This window comes from Sinohyriopsis cumingii, unplaced genomic scaffold, assembly GCF_028554795.1.
Source record: "Sinohyriopsis cumingii isolate HCF-2022 unplaced genomic scaffold, ASM2855479v2 utg002017l, whole genome shotgun sequence".
In the NCBI taxonomy this organism is placed as follows: Eukaryota; Metazoa; Mollusca; class Bivalvia; order Unionida; family Unionidae; genus Sinohyriopsis; species Sinohyriopsis cumingii.
Window position 1 is genome coordinate 1,979,729 of NW_028316105.1, and position 21,086 is coordinate 2,000,814.

Consider the following 21,086-nt stretch of genomic DNA (forward strand, 5'->3'; position numbering starts at 1 on the left):
TCCTTATTCTAACTATTTAAATTCTAACTATTTAATGTCATGGAATTTTTTACTTTCTAAATTGAAAATATTGGGAATGAAGTAAACTGGTGTCTGTGACTGAAACTATACCATTCATATGTGCTGTTGTTATTAATTGTACAAGTCTGAGAAGTTTGTTTTGAATTCAAGGACAACCGACAGGAGACATGTGAAAATGTGTTCAGGCAGCTTAGATTTCACTATCTGAAAGGAAGGCCAGCAAGATTTCACCTAGCTGATGAGGATTTTTCCATAGACAACACTATTGTTGACCCTAAGCTTAAGGATTTACAAAGGAAGATTGTGGAGCTGGCATCTAAACAGAAACATTGGGGAGAAAGTATTCCAGCGAGATGGCTTCTTTTGGAAGAATTACTGATGGGCCTAAAGGCTAATGGTGTCAAGGTAATTTGTTTAACTTGCTCTAAACATGTTGTATATATTGCTTTCTTAGAATATCAGTATATGTGAGGGATCATTTTCATTAAATTAGATTACTGAATTATCAGTTATCCAGCTTAGCAGTGTATCAAAATAGAAACATACCTGCACTTTTTGTACTTTTCTTTAAAAACCTTTCTCGTTAGTGGATCTCCTTAATAATGAAAGTTTGTTTTCCTGCAAATCTGTAAACAATCTTGCAATTGGCATTATATAGTCTTTTTTAAATAATTATGTATAATGATGGAAGTTGGCTTCATTGGGTTTTCAGAGACATATCAGGACATGAAAGATTATGTTTTGCCGACACATTTGAGTAAATGTGATGATGTAACAGAAATAAAGTGCCTTGTTCATGACAGTGTACCACCGGGTCTGCACAGGATTCAAACCGAACCATTTTTGTCATGAGTTCCTGCATGCAGTTAATTGAACCATCATGACTCCAAATTAGTAATGTCAACTTTCAGTTGATACCTTTGTAATATGGGCACCTTTGGCAGCAAGTAAGGTTGGGAAAGGTTGATGCAGTAATATGCTTTACACCAGTATTTTTGTTAGTACATGCTATTTTTTTAATGGTACAAAGTTTATATGATAGTGCTCGTTGTGAGATGGACCGTATTTTTAATCTCTAAATGTTTGATACAGAATAGAATACTTATATACGTAGTAGTTCTCATTTTTCCTAAACTTATATTCTAAGGACTGTTCCAGTAAAACATATACCCCCCGGGGGGAAGGCACTTTCAAATTCAACCAACCCACAACAGAAGCAATTTAAAAAAATTATGATCCACCGTCAGATGTGTTTTAATCGAGAAACACTGCCCCCTACAGAAGTATATTTTTTAACATAATTTCTGGCTATGGGTTAGTGGGCGGTAGAAGCGATTTTAATATTGGGTTGGGTACAGAAGCAATTTAAATGACAGCTGACTGGAGGTAATCTACTGAATTCATATACATCACATAATCTACTGCATATTTTTGTTTGTATTCATTCATTATAATCAGTCTTTTGTTCTTTTGTTTGTTTGTCTGTCAGCCAAGTATGTCTCTGATACTGTGAAATCACAGATTTTCATGGTGACTTATTATTTGTAGATGTCATTGATCAGTCCTTAATACCTACTAATTTAACATCCATGAATACAGATTTTATAATAGATATTTCTATTCTAATACAGAAATCATAAATTTGTATCCTTACTAAACTCTGTGTTTCCTAAAGTGATCAATATGTCTTGTTATTTTTCTTTGTTCTCAGGCATGCTGCTTTTGATTAGAATAATAGTTAAATCTTGTATTGCTTTAAATGTGTGGTCAGATTCTATGATTCATTGTTATTATTTTTTCCAATAAATGTTTTGGTAAACTTATATGATTTGTCAGGGAAAAAAAATCAATGATGCCTGTGGAAGTGATGTTGCATCGTTTGTCTACTTTTACACTATATCATTTCTTGTAAGAACATCTTTTTCAGTTACCGATGTCTTATTTTTACGCCTTGTTGCAAGACTAATATAAAGTTATAAAAAAAATATAGCAAGTCAAACATTTTTATATCATAGATTTTAAAAAGTCAAGGAATCATTTTTTCCAGAGCACTCATAAAATCAATGTCATTGCAGTTAACTGTATTGTCAACAGCATCATAATCATCACTGATGGCCTAGCAGTAACATTCAGCACTTTCAATCCAGTTGTGACAGGTTCTATCTCCCACTTCTAGTCTTTCATATGAGAGTTGCACCTATGGCCTGAGGGGCTTTCTTGGCAGAGTGGTTTAAGATGCTTGTCTTGTGATACAGAACTGAGGGGCTTCCATGGCAGTGGTACAAGATGCTTGTCATGTGATTACTTGCCTCCAATGTTCCTAATGAGAATGTTGCCAGTTACTTGTGGAAGGTCACTGGTTCTACATAAGTGGTGTTTGATGTCTCAAAAGGACTTGGATTTTCTTCAGCAGTAAAACTGGCTGCCATATATAGTCTTTCAGGGTTCTTCCTCCACCTAATATATTGTAAAAAAAATCACCAAAAAACCCCAAATCAAACCACACTGAATCAACCAACTAATCAACTGTGCAACAGCAGCAAAGATACTAGTCAATCATTTTTGCCACAGCTGTATGAGTTTATAACTTTTGACTTTAGTAATTTTTGTAGACCTTAGAATATCGTCAATTATGCCTTTCTGTCAGTTACCTAAAAGTTATCATCAGTTGGTGCAAATGGAATTTTCAGGGTGAGCATGAGATGGAAAAGTCTTGAGCAATCCTGCATCCCACACTGCCGACAAGTTTACATTTTAGCTCACTTAAATTTTCTCTTAACAATGTTCATTGTTCCAATGAGAACTGTTATAACTTGTTCAAGCTATACTCACCAATATGTGATGATATGCATTTGTAATAAATATTTGTAACAAAGTAAGAGAATGCATCAATGTTTTTCAATGATGCATTTGAACTGAGCAACAACCACAATCAACAAACCAAGAAATAAAATTATTCACATCTCTCAGGCAGAAGTAGGGTATAATCATAATCTGCCAAAAGATTTTTCATTTTTTAAATTTGCCAAATATTTCTTCCAACCATACTGATTCAGTGGACATATCACCAGAATGGGCAGAAACAGACCAGAAGGTTAAAATCAATTTGAAACCTCTTTTAAGTAGCTAAATTCATGTTGGTTTAGTTAACAGTACACCCTTTATTGTCTTCCTTTTGATGAAATTTCTTACTTAAGCTAAGAAATTAATGTTGCACACATAAAAAAAGAGGCACACTTCTACTCATTATTGTTTTTATTATACTTCTCCATTCCAGCCTGTTCTTATGATCTTCTCCCCCCACATACTGTTTGTCTTGTTTATGATATGTGTCTAAATTTCTCATTTACTTTTCCTACTACTATACAAATGTTCTGTGAATATGCATATCAGTGTGAAACACAATGGGGAGACTAAATCCAAGATTGAAAACCTCTACATTTCTGGATGTATTCTGCTTGGATACCATATTTCTGCACAAAACTCAAGAGTTCAGGACTCTGCACTAATTTAGTTCCCACTGTAAATTTGTGCAGACACCACGATATTAAAATTCAGTAACTTAAATTTTTTAGTGCTCATGATCAAATTTATATCAGTATAGACACATCTATGATGACAGCTTTTGTGAAGAAAGAAACCCATAACAGCCGCACCATTTTCTGGATCTATACAAATTTGAAATGTGTGCTTTCAATACTGCACCAAAGAGTCAGCTACTGATTTCAGTAATGAGTCGTCCAAACTCGGGTCTGTAAAGGGATGGAAATTATGTTAATAAAACAATGTCCCTCACTTTTATCAGTTAAAGTAGGACAAGATCTCAAAAGATTTTTTTTACTAAAATCTTACTTTCTTTATCAACCAATCAAGGACAGTCAAACACATATATACTCTATTTTTATCTTCACTGATTTATAGTATGGTTCTCATTCTTTCACACCTGTAGTAATGAGTCCTTGAACAACTCTCAATGGTTGTAAGCCTTTATCGACCATGCTGAATGGACACACTGTAAGATAATGTTCAAGTAACAGAAATGCCATGGGATAACCAGAGACCAATAAAATTGAATAGTCAGATTATCTCCTCTGCAGGGATGCTGCCAGGATTTCAGGATGTACTCCAAGTTTTGTGTGTGTATGATCTCCAACGAGGAAGTGGTGGTGGTGGGAATAGCCATTGTTAAATATCTCCCAACACTTAAATATCTGTCACTCTTTCTTACTGTTCCACTCTGTTACAGCTCTACTGAAATCAAAATTCTCGAAGAGATGTCATCTCTAGTTGTATAGTGATTATTACTGTGATGTCATTGGGCATGGTCACGTGGTTGTGGTGGGGTCTTGGTTGGGATGGCATAAACACTATAGGCTTACTCCATATTTGACAGCTAATTATGATGTTGTCAAAAGAATTAAAAAATTTCTAGCAATTCAGTTGGACTCGGATACTTGATTCATAGTCAATGAACAGGTTCTAAAACTGATGTGTTTATTTTGGAGTTATGTTCCTCAATCACATTCAAGATTTGGATATACCAAAGGTGAAATTGGTACAGTTGCATCCTAAACTACTATCGTGGCTACTTCAAATGTTATTTAATGTGAGACTTTAATGCAAGAACTCGTAGCTTCAGTGATTTTGGGGTTAAAAAAAATAATTTATTCTCAAACAACTCAATTTGGTGCAGATTACATAGCTTTTTAATGATACAGTGAGAATTCTTTATGTGTAAAAATTGCGCAAGAAATGAACAACATCAGATCAGAAAATTACTACCACTGGGAAAATACTGATAGGAATATACAGAGATAATGATATGATTATTTAAGTAGAATATATGTTGACAGTACGAGGGCTAGTACTACAACTTTGTGCAAAATACATCTTGTATGACTATTCTGTTGTTTCTAACAGCACTGTAATATGGCAATAATTTCTGTCCACTTTTTACTTTGGTCCCTTGCTAATTAATAGTTTTAGATTTTACAACACTAAGCACATTTTACCTTTTGACAATAACACATCACTACAAATATTTAGATTGCAAGAAAATAGAAGTTACAATTTTATTAAAAGCACTGGTACCAGTACGACTAAAGGAGATGGTAGAAAAAAAGAATCAGGTTGAACAGATTAGTAGTCTAGTAAAGAATCCTTATATCAGAATGACATCAAGTATTCTTTCATCAATTTCATCATCAGTTAATGATAGACTACTTGGTGTTCTGGTAGATAATAACCTATCATGGACTGAACATATCAAACATACCAGTAAAAAAGTCAATTCAAGTTTATGGCTTCTCTGTAGGCAAAGACATTTTCTCCCTGAAAGGCACAGAAAACTATTTTATAACAGTTACATACAACCCTATTTGGACTACTGTAGTACAGTATGGGGTAATTCAAATGATAAAAACATAGCAAAGCTGGCACATCTTCAAAAAAGAGCATTTGGGCCAATATCAATCCAGAAAGAAAGCAAGGAAAGTTTAGCTGGTAGGTTAAAAATATTACCTATTAAAGACCGAATCTGTTTGAGAAAAGCCAAATTAATGTACAGGATATCTCATAATAGTGCTCCTGAATATTTACAATCACTATTCAAGTATAGGCTACATGGTAATACTCCCCACCTGCAATCCATGTCTACCAAACAGTATAAAATTCCCAAACCAAATAAGGAGTTATTTAAAAAAAAGTTTCCAATACTCTGGAACTCTGCTCTGGAATAGTATTCCAGTTGAGATTAGAAATGCCCACTCTATTTACTTCTTCCCAACCCAATATATCCAGTGGCTTCAGAGATGCAGCTTAAATAAATAAATTCCTTTGTATGAGGGCCTCAAGGTAGATTAGTTTTTAGCTAATTGTGTTACCCTCTTTAAATAAGGTCATTATTATTATTATTATTATTATTAATGATACTGCTTTAAAATGTATTGTACTAGATAATAGACTTTTTTAGTTATCCATTTTGCAATACAAATACCAAATGATGGATTGGAACTAAGTGCCAAAAGGTCTGCAGAAAATATCACCATGATCAAAATATACATAGGAAGAACCGAACTCAAACAGGACAAATTTTATCCATCTTGCTTAGAGTTTACACAGATCAGACAGTCTCTTATGTTTAATGTCATTTAATTTTTGCACATAGAGAGCATGTACATCATTTGGTCATACATCTGCATGATACAAAAGTTTGTCTTTTTATTCTTTTGTTGCTCAGTGGTTCTGCCAACTTGAGATCTACACACACGTAATTATGTTGTATGGGGATTCTCTGATGTTCCCTATGAGCATTAATCTGTTAATTGTATCTGAATTTAATATGATCCTCCTCCTCTGTGTACGAATATTATTCTGTGCTGTGAACTCCTTTCATTGCCTGCTGTCTGAAACGCATATGCATAACTAGCTTGAACAAGTTACTGTTCTTTATGGTTGTGCAATTTTCAGCATCTTTCATGTATGGCCCCATGGGTATTCTCTATTGGATATCTCTGTCCCAAAAAGAAAAGTTTTGAACCAGAGGTCTCGTTAAGATTTTAAAACTAAGAGTCCATGGCTCCCATTTTGGTAAAAATATGAGTCCCATCAAGAAAAGTTGCAGTCCCCTCTCGGAAAACTATGCCAAATATAAAAACTATTGGTTGCCAGAGTTTAATTTCTGCATTCTTTATAACACTGACACAGCTCTTGCTTGTTCATCAGAGTGAGTCTGAATAGTTTCGATCCAAGGAAGGTCTTACTCAAAGCACTAAGCCAGGCATCACACTTTCTTACACTTGGCTAATGTCCCTTTCAAACTATCAGTTCTAGCAACTTCAGCCCTCTCCTGAATCTCACAATCTTCGTCAGTTTGCTGTTGAACCCCAAAATACTCATTCAAGTCTATGTCTCAACATGTCATGATTCCGAGGTCACGTGCACTGCTTATTCCGTTACACTCCGAAATGAACACAATAATGAAAGCTAAAGTTGTTTATTTGATGTACTGTTATGAATGACCACATGTACATCTCTAGGTATTTCTGCCTCTGAATTCAAGCACTGTAAATATCAGTAGATTTTCCCACCCAGCCGCCAGTCAAAGCCTTTGATCTCGCCGCTTAGCTATTGCAGCATGTTCTTTTGATGTACTCTTATAATGGTGATGACGGGGTGGGTGGGTGGGTGGGTGCTTTCAACCACCAAATTCTGTCATTGTAAATTTCATCACAGCTAACTGATCAACACATTTTCCCTCTATGCAGGTGATTAATGCAGGACTGGTAAATCTTTGAATTTTACTGCCCACCTAAACATAAAAAATTGGCATCCAAATACGCATGATTATAAGCGTTTCCGAGACCTCTGTCAGTTTTCACTAACATGAACCCTGCCAAAGATTCACTTCCTTGAATCAGTGTTTTGCTGCCTCTTATGCCAGATTTGTCTCTTCCATAATGCTGTATTAGGGTTTAAAGTCCAACATTCCCAAAGTCTGCTTGTTTAGACATGGGTATATTTGATAAATATAACCGGCATATTGTCCATCCAACATGTACATCGGACTTGCACTCAACATCAATTTTGGGTTCAAAATCACACACTGATATTTCCAGTGACATTTTTCCAATGTCCAACTGACCGATATACATGAAATTCATTGTCATCATAGCTATCACCAACCAGTATTTGCCAACTGAAAACATCTGAAGACAAACCGTGTTGTGATTCAACCATTTTGGTTTCCTGTGTGGCCCTTATTGGAAACACGCATTTGTAAAACTGCCACGATGAAAGTAAGGCTAAAACTCCATAAAATGCATGTTCCAGGGCCAGTGAACGAATCAAATTTAGTTTAACAGCCATTCATGTCAAACCGAAGTATCCAGATATCTGGATGTCACATCAAGCGCTGTGAAAAAGCTGCGGCAGTGCGAATTACGTTGCGAAATGCACTTTTAAAGTTAAGTTAAAAGTTTAATAATACTTGCATACTGCACAAAGCACATTTTTTTTTATATCCGCGGCGTTGACGTAATTTGCCAAACGTGTATCACTGCTTTAAAAGTACGCAAATTCGTACAAATTACGTACACTCGTGTGTACTGGCATCATTTTCTGACCCATTGTTTTATTCACGTTAGACCGCTGGGGGGGGGGTAGATGCGATTTTAATTATATATTCGTTTTTTTCTTCTTCTTTCTGACAACTCCACCAGCGATTTCTCATTTTGTTAGTACAACCCACAACAGATGTGATTTTCCTAACCAACCTTCCACTGTCGGAATCAAAATAGTTCGAAACACAACATCCTACAGAAGTTTTTTTTAAGTGCCGTTCCCGGGGGGGGGGATATATGTTTTACTGGAACAGCCCTCACATGAACGTTTATTGTCATGTATGGCAGCATGATTGTAATGTAACTTTGCTGTCTACCAATTTTGAACAGTGCCAAAACATTAGTAATTCACATATTTTCATTTATATGTTCATGCATTCATCATGGTATCAAATTTCATCTTTATAATAATTAGTAATGCAAACTGTATTTTTCTTATTTTGCTTTTGCTTTATACTAATCAGAATTTGCATTCTACTGTTTGTAACATTTTCTTGATCCACATAAGGTCAACATTTTCATAAGAAAATAATAGGTTCATCCCAGCCTAGCACTTGACCAAAAGAAAACTAAGTCAGGATAAATAAAATATAGCAGATTTATGTTATACAAACATTGGAATCACACACTACAGACAATCATATTATATGTGTATATATACATATGGTTTACCCATCTATGGGTATTGACATGTAACCAATACTGGAGAAAGACACAAGTCTTTACATTAATCCACAATTTATACAATGTAAAACATCTCATATTTGTGGCTTGTAAGGTTAATCATTTCCTTACTTTACTTCTTTGCACACACATATTATATTATTACATATATTTTCTTTGGGACTGTTACCCAGGATTGGAGAGAAGATTTTAGAAGTATGTCTCCACAGATGGAGAAGTACGGTACTTTGGAATGTATTTCCAAACAGGATAAATTATATTTCATCAAATATTTTTATGGTTGGTATTAATTAACTTCAATGATACCTGAAGCAGTGCCATAGCCATGGTTTAAGGTTTCGTTAATTTTATTACAACCGCTTAAGTCGGCGTTTCAGTATATGAGAGCAGCTCTCATCTGTTGATGCAGACGTATTTATATACAGATATGGTAGCTAATGGAAATTCAGTCAACCAATGAAAATGCGTAATGCATCCTGCCTCGTGACATAATTATTCATTTTCTTTTTTTTCTTCACTTTTTCTTCTTTTTTTCTTTCTTATTCCTTCTTTCTTTTTGCATCTTTTCACTCTTCATTTTGCATTTATTATTTGGATTTCTCGTTTATAACGGGGAACCCCTGTGTTTTTTGATGACTTGCTCCTGCATATGTGTGTGACTATTCAAAGTGAACATTGAATTTATCTGTTGTATGTATAATTGTTTGCAATTCAAAGTTTTTTTTTCTTATTCCTTGCATAAATATGTGGGGAATTAAGATATTTATATCAGCAGTGACGGTGACCATAAAAACTTAACATTTGACCACTTCAGTCTCGACTGAACATTGACTCAGTACATATATACTAGTGACACAGTGGTGTGGGACCTGTAATGTGAATACAACTCGGACCTAAGGCTTAGGATGGCTGCAATAGGAGAAAGATTAGTACAGGAGCCGAGAGGGACCAAACTGAGTACGTATTTTAATACGTATACGCACCAATGACAATTAGTTGCAGTGCATGAAGAGGGATGCCAAATTATAGATTTTGGAAATGCAGATGCGACCCCCAGGCAGGGAGAAATCTTGGCAGTGCTGAATAATATAACTGACATTGGAAAAATAGACACCCTCCAAAATGCGGGTTACAACAGATTCTGCCTATACCCCAGGGGTAGGAAAAACAAGTTGCTAGATATGGGAACCCTGGAAATCAAGGGGAAAATAGCAACGATTGAAGATGCCCCTCTTTTACTATGTACATAGAACAGAAGACGACAGAAGTACATATCATGGGGCTACCATTAGAAATAGATACAGAAGAAGTAGTAAAGAAAGCCCAAAACAAATTTAAAATACAAGTTAAAGCCCACAAAATGGCAACAGTGTGGGGCTTAGCCCCATAAAGTCTGGGGTCAGGATTCTAATAATGCAAAAAGAAGAGGCAAAAAAAATCCCCCCATACTTCTATGTTATGGGATTCAGGCTAAAGTCATGGTATCGTGTCTGCGAATATCATAGAATATGTCCAATGTGCAACCAAGTGGGACACGCCCTTAAAGACTGTAAAAATGAAACAACAACAAGCAGAGAGACAGCTATGCAAGCAAGGTTGTACAAGCACCGGAAGGGGAAGATAGAGAAAGACAAATAGAAGTCGAACCGGAAACCGACAGAGAAAAAGAAGGAGAGAAAGAAGGAGAGCCCCCCCCCCCCAATCTCGGATGTAGCTGCCTTAGCAGAAAAGACAAATATAAACTGGAGCAAGTATCTGAGCCCATATAAAATGGCACCAAATCAGACGCCTAACAAAAAGGGAAAAGAAATAACACTAACAAATAGGTACGTTTTTTTAAGAGAGGAAGACGAGGAAGAGGAAGAAAGAGAAGAGACAGATAGTGAAGAAGGGATAGATGGTGAGGGGGAAGGAGGGATGAGTATATCCGGAATGGTCCCCCTAGATTGCTCGATGCCATTACAAAACAAAAAAATTCAAAAACGGAAAGCAGTGACACTGACCACACCACCGAGTAATGAGAAGGACCATGATGAACTAAATGATAACACTACAATAGGGAAAATATGGAAAAAGAAAAGGGAAACTCTTAAGGAAAGAGTGGAGGGAGGAGATACAGAGGACAAAAACAATGACAAAGGAATGGAGACAAGGACAGAGGATGAAAAGGCAATGGACGAGGAAACGATAGCAACACATACGGAGGAATGAACGGACCTAAATACGACTGATGAAATGGATACAGAAAATAGGACGGACAAGAATGACACAGAATACATGGACAAATCACAGACAATGGTAGAGAATAGATCATGGGGGGGGGGACCCAATTCCCCCAACATAACCTAACCAAAATTATTTTATAAAATTTCTACTTAAACTTCAAAAAAATTTCAATGTAAATTAAAATTTCATCAAATTCTATTATAAAATTAACATACTGATGAAGAATAAATTAAACAATAGTAGATAAGTATAACCAGCGACAACCTGGGGTACAGACAAAAAAATGGAGGAAAAGAACATCTGGATTTTGTCTATAAATACAAAAGGAATTAATAAAGAAAAAATTAGTAAACTTAGTACAATAACCAATTATGATATATTATTTATACAGGAAACGCATAATGGATTTAACAAGGAACTAATAAAGCTATGTGAAGAGCAACTAGATGGAATTCTGTTTTTAAATGATTATGCAGGAAACGATGAGAGGGGTGGGGTAGCAATTGTTATAAAGAATAAAAGGGGAATTAAATGGGAGAAAAGAGAGGAAGTAAAAATTTTCAAAGGTAGACTATTGCATATATGTATTGGAGAAATAGAATTAGTAAATATATATGTACCGGCGAATAAGTATAAAAATCAGGAATTTCTAGACAAATTAAATAAATATATTGAAAACTATAGTATGGAAAAAACTAATAATGGGAGGGGATTTTAACTGGGTAGGGGATGAGATAGATAGAAAAAATCAACATCTTACAATGAATGATACGCGCTTTAAACCAGAAATAGAATTTTTTTTTTTAAAATCATAAATTTACAGATATATATAGGCATCTAAATATGCTAAAAACAGAATTTACATATGAATACAAAAGGGGAGAGGGTAGCGGATTAGATAAATTTTATGGAACCCATTTTAACAAAAAGATTTATAAAGAAGCAGGAATCAAAAATTTCAAAATTTCAGATCACAAACATATATTTGGAAGTGAAATTAATAAACTTAAAAAGATGGGGCCAAGGGAATTGGAAACTAAACTGTAAAATTTTAGAATCGCAGGATCTCAGTAAAGAAATTCAAAATGAAATAAATAATTTTAAAATGAAAGAAACATTGATATCCTTCAAGAATGGGAAGATCTTAAAAAAAACTTCTAAAAATATTGCTAATAAACATTCACAAATACGCGCATATAGAAATAAAAAAGAACAAGAAGCTATTTTAGGAATTTTAAAAACTAATATAACAAAAGAAAGGGAAGAAATTTTAAAACAAAAACTGAATAAAATAAAAGAAGAAGACACTAAAGGGAAGGAAATTAGGGCAGGGAAATATACACAGGTCTATAAAAAAGCAGAAGGTCTATATAAGAGAGGAATTAAGAAAAGGGGGGAAAATTATAGAAACTTTTAAAATAGGAAATGAAATTATTACGGAAAAAAATGAAATTTTAAACCATATACATAAATACTACAGTGATTTGTACAACTCTCAGGCAATAGAGGAAAAAATTATAGATGAGTATTTGAATGGAATTAAATGCGAAACGATCTCATCAGAACATAAGGCCTTATGTGATGACTTCATTTCGCAAAGCGAGATTGAGGCAGTGATAAAGGACTTCGCACAAGGGAAAGCACCAGGGAGAGATGGACTCACTGCAGAATTCTTTTGTAAATTCTGTAGTGAGTTGTCGCCCATACTCAAATGGTTATACAATAATATACTTTTAAAAAATGACAAGATGACAGAAAGTATGAGGGAGGGAATGATTACGCTTATATACAGTATAAGGGAAAGGGAGACAGGAATGACATAAAAAATTGGAGGCCCATCTCCCTCCTAAAAACCGATTATAAAATCTTCAGCAAAATTCTAGCTGAACGAGTAAAAAAAGGTATGGATAAAATAATTAACAAAAATCAAACATGTGGTGCCAAAGGGCGTGACATTCAAAATAATATTTTAAATATTAGAACAATTATTGATTATATTAACATTTCTGGACAGAGAGGGGCCAAGGTTGCCCCCTATCCATGCTATTATACGTGATAGCAATAGAAATGCTTAACCTAAACATAAGACAGAATGAAAACATTAAAGGCATTCAAATTCCCAATATAAAGGAAGAAATAAAAATGCTACAACACGCAGATGATTGTACTAACTTTCTAAGGGATGCGAATTCATTCAAACACTTGATGAATGAATTTAACAATTTCGGTAAAGCATCAGGCTCCCAAATAAACCATGACAAAACTGAAATTCTAAAAGTAGGAAACTGGAAGGGAAACCACTCTGGTTTCACCCCATACCAAATAAAGGGAACAGTCAAAGCATTAGGAATATACTTTGGCTTAAATGAAGAAAAGGAAAACCTTAAACTCTTAAAAAATAAAATAACAGAAAGCACGGATATCTGGGCCCTAACGCCACTATGCCTTATGGAACGGATTCAGGTTGCAAAAGCATACATGTATGCAAACTTTAATTATATAATGAAATCTATAGATCTAAAAAATGACATACTTAAAACATTAGATAACTCCATTATTGACTATATATGGGATTATAAGACACACTACGTAAAGAAAGAAACTATATATAAAGCTAGGGAAGGGGGGGGGGTCTATCTATTACGCATCCTATTATACTGAAATACACTAATATTATAAATAGATTTAAAAATTTAAAAGCAGTTCCCGATATGGCATGGGAAGCCATATACACATATTGGTTTGGCTTGCTCATGAGACACAGAAAGGATATATATACAAACATTAAATTAAGTAGACTTTTAGAAACACCACGAAAATTTAGAGAAATTAGGGAAGTTTTAATTAAATATAGAGACAAAGTAGAATTATGGGGTATAGGAAAGGAAAAAACATACGGGTGGATTAGGGAAAATGCAACAGAAAAAGTAATTAGCCAAGTAGAGTTGGAAAATAGATATGTAAATTGGAAATTAGCATGGAGGAATTGGATTAAGTTAGGATCTTTAAAAATACAGAGCCTCTGCTTTAAATGCATGCATAATGTATGGTAACAGGAGAGGTCGCAGTGCAGCGGCATATGATCAGAGTATCGCCTAAATGCACACTGTGTAAAAAATATAACTTAAGTAAGACACATACAATACATCAATGTGAATAAAGACAAATTAAAAGACAAAAAGTAATCGACGAGATTAAAAAGACAACTACATATAAGACACAAAATCTGCTATACTTAGACGGAAATTTTGACAAAAATACTTTATATACAGTGATGGATTACATAGTGGACACAATGAGATCATGTGGACAAATAATAAAAATTGGGAAAGACTAACGGATGCTCCCTTGCCAAAACACTCTTTCCTTTCTATAAAAACAAAAAACAAAAAAAAATTCCTATACTAATTTTAAATACTTACTATTCATCTACCTTGCTTTGCTTCCTTCTACTCTTTCATCAAAAAAATATCTCGGAAAATTTTGGCTAATAAATAAATACAAGATAACCTGCTCGAGATGAGAGAAATAAATAAAGTATTGACCCCATCTCGAGTACAGTTACTTATCTCTGACATAGGAGAGCGGTATTATATAACACACACCCAAACCACTAAGGTTTTAAACTTATAGAGTAGCACACCGCATTCTTGACAAAATTCAAAAACAAAACAAAAATTCCATCAAGGGAGAAATAGAACAACTGGGTTATAAAGTTGATTTAGAGCTAAGTCCCAACACATAAACAAATCTAGCAAACAAAACAAATAGCACCAACATATAGCACTCATGGGACATAGGGGACCTGTAGCAAGCTCAATTAAAAGAACTAAGGGAGGAAACCCGGAAAAGGTAACAGAAACCTTATTCGGACATACAACCTTATAGATACACTAGGGCCAATTTTAGAAATACCCTGATCAAAATTTCTAAATTCAAACTCGGATTTGAAATTTTAAATTCTTTTAAAAACAATAACAGATGCAACACATCTATGGGGGAAAACACAAACACATAAACATTTTCCTCTTTGGTTAACTGGGGGGGGGGGGGGCATCTGTCCCGTCCCCCCCCCCAAAAGAAAAAGAAAAAAAGAAGTTAATCAAAGAATCGTGAAAGAATACATTAATACTTAACAGGGCATACATCAAGGTAATATACTAATATCAAAACGTACCTCAAGCTTGGCAAGTTTCCATACCGTGACAGCCTTCAGTTACGTGAGGAAATTTTCGTTCTTCTCTCCATCACGACACCTTGTGAGGGAAGGGTGTATTTGCGGGAATTTATTAGGAGATGAGGACATACAACAAAATATTCGTTACATATTATAAGTTCATTAAATGTTAAGTGGTGGACTGTAATATGGACACTTAATAGAAAGGTTTTTGCTAGATTCATAACCTGTTTTGTACAGTCAGTATTGAACTCTCAAACAGGCACAACATTGTCTTTGTTATTTAAACGCTTTTAAATCATGTTTGCTTAACAGGAAATGAAAAAAGATTTCATCCTCTTTACTACCCAAAAATGTAATATATTTTATTGTTTATTAATCGTCAAGAAGACACTTGTGCGCATTATTCAGCAAAAGATTCTAAAATGGAACCATTCTAAATTAGTACCATTAATAACGTTTGTATAAAGTTTTAATATCTGTCTTTGCAGTTAAAACATCATCTAAATTAAAATTATTTTTGATGAATAAAATTATAAATATTTTGAACCATTTTTTTGTCTATGAATGTGTGAATATTTTGTTTTCTACAAGGTTATTTGCCATGTGTAGAGATGATTATCCACAAACATTTAATTGTTTTAGTAGGAATATTTATAAAGGAGGTAATTGTAAAGATTCGAGAAGTATGGCATTTTGAAGATCAAACTTATGTAAGATATTTAATGAGAAATTTGCAAAATTTATCAATAATACAAAAAATTAAATGAGTGTCATAGTTCCAAAGAGATGTAAAGATACAATTCTTACTAATAGATACTCTTGTCATCATTGAAAACGCATACTTTCTCATTACTTCTTCAAAACTGAATACAGTATAGTTTACAAACATGGTCAAGGCACTGTTCCATCTTGGAAGGATTGACAGCAAATGAAGACTGTTATTATAATCAGTAGTTAGTTTTCTTTCACTAAATGTTTGTCTACAGAGGAGCATTGTACATTATGTAGCAATAAGATTTGATTGATCCAATTTTGATTCTAAAGAACATTTTCTAAATTAAGGATATTATTGTTCTGGTAAACAACAAATCTGTAACGTCTGATCATATCTTCATCATCTGACCAAATTGATTTTAAAATATGACCCAAATACATACAGATGTTGATGTGTACAAGAGCATGACCGTCAATTAAAAAATACAGAGGGAGGAGATTGTAATTGGTGGAAGTTGACTGAAAGACCATGCGTAGAGATTTTTGTTTATTATAGATGATATCATTCTCAAACACATAAGGTTCACATATCTGTAACAATTTCATTAATCCTGAGAGAAAAAGGACTTATTGATGACATATTATTAGCAAAACTAAAAAATTTAAGAAATAACATGTTTTGGTGTCAAATGTGCCCCCATGTGATAATGACCAGCATACGATTTAACTCGTCTATGCATATATTAAATAACAAAGGCAAAGTACACCTCCATGCCATACCACGTTGGGTACATTGAAGGAACTTGATATTGTTCTTCCCCAACCCACATAGTACTACTGCTTGCCAGATCAGTGAACTAGAGTACAAACTATGTAGGTGGGTATTTGAGTATCAAGAAAGTTTGTAAAGAGTATCAGGAATTGATCCTGGTGTCTAAAATCATTGAAATATAAGGCTGCCTGGTTCTACATAATAGTTGATAGTTTCCTTAAAGTCATAGAGACACAAGTCTGTTGAATGTTGTTTTAAAAATTCTTTGAATATCAGAGTTTGTGACTTACATCACAGTAAGACAATGCATTCAAATAATTTAAATATAAAAACTAAGAGAAAGTAAACAGATGGAATGCATATAAGGACAACATCAAATATTTTCAACATTTATTGCAAGATAGTTGTAAAATAAAACCAATTGTGCTTGATAACAAATCTACCCATGATATTGTTTTTCCTTGTTGATATCAATGATTGATTAAAATAGTTACTGTATTTTCTCATATGCGCATTAAAGTAGACTTAACTTTTATGTCTTCATGAACATTTGTTATGCTTTTAACTTATTAACCCCTGGAGATTTTTGTCATTTTCACCTGAAATGGTGATTACTTCTGAATACATCCAAATGCATCTACTTTCTAGAGATTTACATTTAGGCTGATGCCTAGTTGTGTTAGAAATGTTGGTTTTCATTGGCTATTTTGCCTGTGCATGTTCAGAAGAATAAAAGTTGGAGTTCTTTTTTTGTGTTGCTTATTGGGCCATCATTTTCATGTACTGGCCACTTCTTACTCCAAATCCCCAACTTCCCAATTTACCCTACATTTTGCAAAGGTTCCCCTGTCTGTGTGCAGTTCAGACTGGTCAGCATTATATATAAGGCCAAAAAGTCTAAAATCTGGACACAAAATCTGAATTTGACAATGGGCAAATCTTTGGTCTCAAAAATATGTTTCTCCTACAATATTTTGTAATGCAAGTATAAAGTCAGATTATTTGGTAACATTATAGAACTACATCTGTCTACTGTTCAGTAATATCATCTGCTTTTGTGTGTCGTAAATGACCTTGACACTGCAGAGGTCAGAAGTAGGATACTATCTCCGGACACGTGAATGTGGTGCCAGGGGTTAATGAGTTAAGTGAAACAGTTTCATATCCAAAATACCTGTAGAGTGTAATATCCAATGTTTTGATCTAAAGGCAAGTGAAAACTTAAGAAACATTATGAGAATATTTCATAGGCCAATGTAAATAACTATTCTTCTAGAAAGAATGCACAAAGAGAATGCTTTGAGCCTAAAGTTTTAAATGATTATTAAAATCCTTGTTAATGTAGAATAACTTCTACATCCTATTTTCCATATATAATAATGTATATTTAATTTAATTGTTTGTTTTGTTAGTTTAATTTTTTTTATTTCATTAAAAGTTATTGTAATGTAACGCTGTTTGCTGGACTTGATCATTTCTGCTTGACATGATTGACTTTTTTTCTTCATTTATGTAAACAACTAAAAATAGCTACATTATACTCTATGTGTATGAGCTAATTAACCAAGTTATTATTCAGGTAAATAAAAAGTGGTAAATATGTTGATCAGGGTCAGGGTTTTGGAGATTCCCACAGGAATTTTATAGGCTATTGTGTTGTAAGTAAACAAGGCTCATTAGACCATTCTAGAAGGTTATTTCCCATTAGGTAATGGTTGTTTTTAGAAAATGCTAATGTGACCTGAGGTCAAGCAGAGAGCTGTACTATGTTGTGACTGTGAAGATTTTACCAGTCATGCTTTAACATCTAGCACTTCAAGTTGTATTATGTTGTGTCCAGTTCAGGCTGAATTGTATGTTTTTCAGATTATTGAAATCAAGTGATTATTTTCTCTGGAAATACAAAAGTGCACTGAGCAAATTCTTGGATAAAGACATTCATTGGAATTTGTACTGAATTCAGACCTGGAATAATATTTATGTGATTCAACAAGAGACATCAGCACTTCACTGACCATAACAGACACGTCATCGCCTGCAACTTTTTGATCTCTTTGGGACTTGAACCAAGTTTTATTCAGGACTTTTTGTTACTAGGAATTGTGTCTTTCATTCTTGGATTAGTTTTGGGATTTAATTCGCAATACCTTAAGTTCCTTTTTTCTCGTTTTTCACTTTGTATTCTAGGGAAATAAATTATTTCTAAATTTAACAAAGCTTGTTGTCTTCACTCTTTTCTATTACTTATTTTAAGAGCATAGATTTGGAACAATATAATAATGAATGTGAAAATATACCGTAGTTTTATCTTACATTATCCGTAAGGTATCTTGTTAATAAACTGTGTGTGTTTTCCTTGTATCATATAGGTGTTGTCTAATGTTGTAAAGAGCTTCTAAAGATTAGGTGCTATACAAAGTCCTCATTATTATTATTATTATCTTGTTAGTAAACTGTGTTTTCCTTGTATCATATAGGTGATTCCATACCATTTGCTAGAAAAAATGAACCAAGAAGGGGATGTTATAATTGAGTCAAAGGAGGAATTAAATCTCTTCCTGAAATTTCAGCATGATATCGGAAATATCCTCTACTTCAGGTAAGACTGGACTAATGTCTACTAGTAATTTCCTTAGAGAAAGAGACAGTAATCTAGATGGGTATGATGAAATGATAAAGAAGGTTATATGTATCACACTGATTATGCCACTAATAGAAAAATACGACATAAAGGTATCATACGGGAGGAATTATTTAAAATTTAAGGCACCCATTACCTTCATGAACATTTATCTTTTAATATTTTGCAAATACTTTGCGTACCAGTGTCAAACAGAAAGTCAATTTCAAGGGGTTATATTTATTGATGATTTACATAATGGTTCTATTAGATACTTCTCAATGCTAGTGAAATATTTTATGATTATATATATATATATATATATATATATATATATATATATATATATATATATATATATATATATACCATATGATCATTAACTTGGATGAAACTCTGGCATACTTTGACCTCATTCACTGACAGACTGTTGAAAAGACACAAGTGTCAGAATTCGTATGACTGGTGCTGATAAAAAAATCTTTTACAATAGTTCTTGCAGTTTCTGCTTCAGGAGATGTGTTGTCTCCAATGATAATTGTTCAAGGCATGAGGAAGCTAAAAAATATTCATGCACGGAATGGATTGTACATGTGGAGGAGAAAAGTTGGATGTATAAGATGCTGCAGTGGATTATAGTGTTTTATCTCAAGTACACACTTTCATAGTTTTTAAAATAAAATTTAAGCTTGTGTGCATTTTCTGACATGTAATTTTTGAATGATTTAAAAGTGTGTCCCACAACTCATGATTCGAAAAAAATGATGTGTCCCAGAATATACAGTGCACAAAAAATTACTTTAAAAATTAATTTATGGTGTGACAACAAATACAGTATTTCAATATACATGGTAAATACGGTATACATTTGCCAAGAAATGAACCATATGAAGTGTTTGCCATGACAAATAAAAAATTAATTGCAGCACATGACCTGTTTCTCAAAATCTAGCATTATTTTTGCTTGATTTAGATTTTTGACATAGTTTTAACAAATATAGTCATATCACTAGGATGTCTGCAGTGTGGCAGTTTACAGAGATGCCTAACAATGCAGCATCACGTCGCAGACATTTAGCATCATGTCCCACCCAGTCATATTATCCTGAAACGAGTCTGACTTTTCCTAACAGTAACCTCTTAATAGACCACTCCGGTGGCCTAGTGTTTAGAGCATCTGCCTCGAATGTTGGAAGTTTTTATGCATGCCAAGCAAGGCAGCTGCTAGTACCATTTTATAAGTCTTTTGTATGACTCAGCCGGGGTTTGAACCCTCAGCCTCCCACATCTAAGGTGGATGCTCTAACCACATAGGCCACCAGAATGGTAATTTTAGCATTAAATATTCAAAACAGTGATTACTTAAAAGGTTGTGACTGCTCTCTAAGCAAAAGTTAACACAGACTCACTTATTTTTAAATAAGTTTTTTATTTTTATTAATTTCAGTTTCCAGGTTCTCTTTTTTAATATTTTTCATGCAAATTATATATTTTGCAGCATGTCCCAGAATGCGTCTACATAAGTTAGATTTATAATAATCTGTCAATCACTTCAATATTCAGTGTCGTTTTGTGTGCTGTTTTAAGTCTTGATTATGCAATTTTTTCTGTTGAACCATTACAAAATTTAATTGAATTTTCTTCTTATAAAGTGCCCAGTTACAATTATTTCTTTGTCATATCTAACCAGTGTTAACTTTTGTTCTGTGTCCTGTTGTAGGGCCTGTTCTAATCTGACTGTGCTTCACT

The 21,086-nt window shown here is 33.9% G+C and overlaps 1 protein-coding gene across 1 annotated transcript in view; it reads left to right on the forward strand.

Annotated features, from left to right (window-relative positions):
• The window catches only part of LOC149771248 (uncharacterized), a 173,390-nt gene that overhangs the window by 13,286 nt on the left and 139,018 nt on the right, over positions 1 to 21,086 (forward strand). The window contains exons 3-4 of the mRNA XM_089948690.1: positions 172 to 426; positions 19,195 to 19,316. Of these exons, the coding sequence (XP_089804816.1) occupies positions 172 to 426; positions 19,195 to 19,316 (377 nt within the window). The remainder of the gene's footprint in view (positions 1 to 171; positions 427 to 19,194; positions 19,317 to 21,086) is intronic.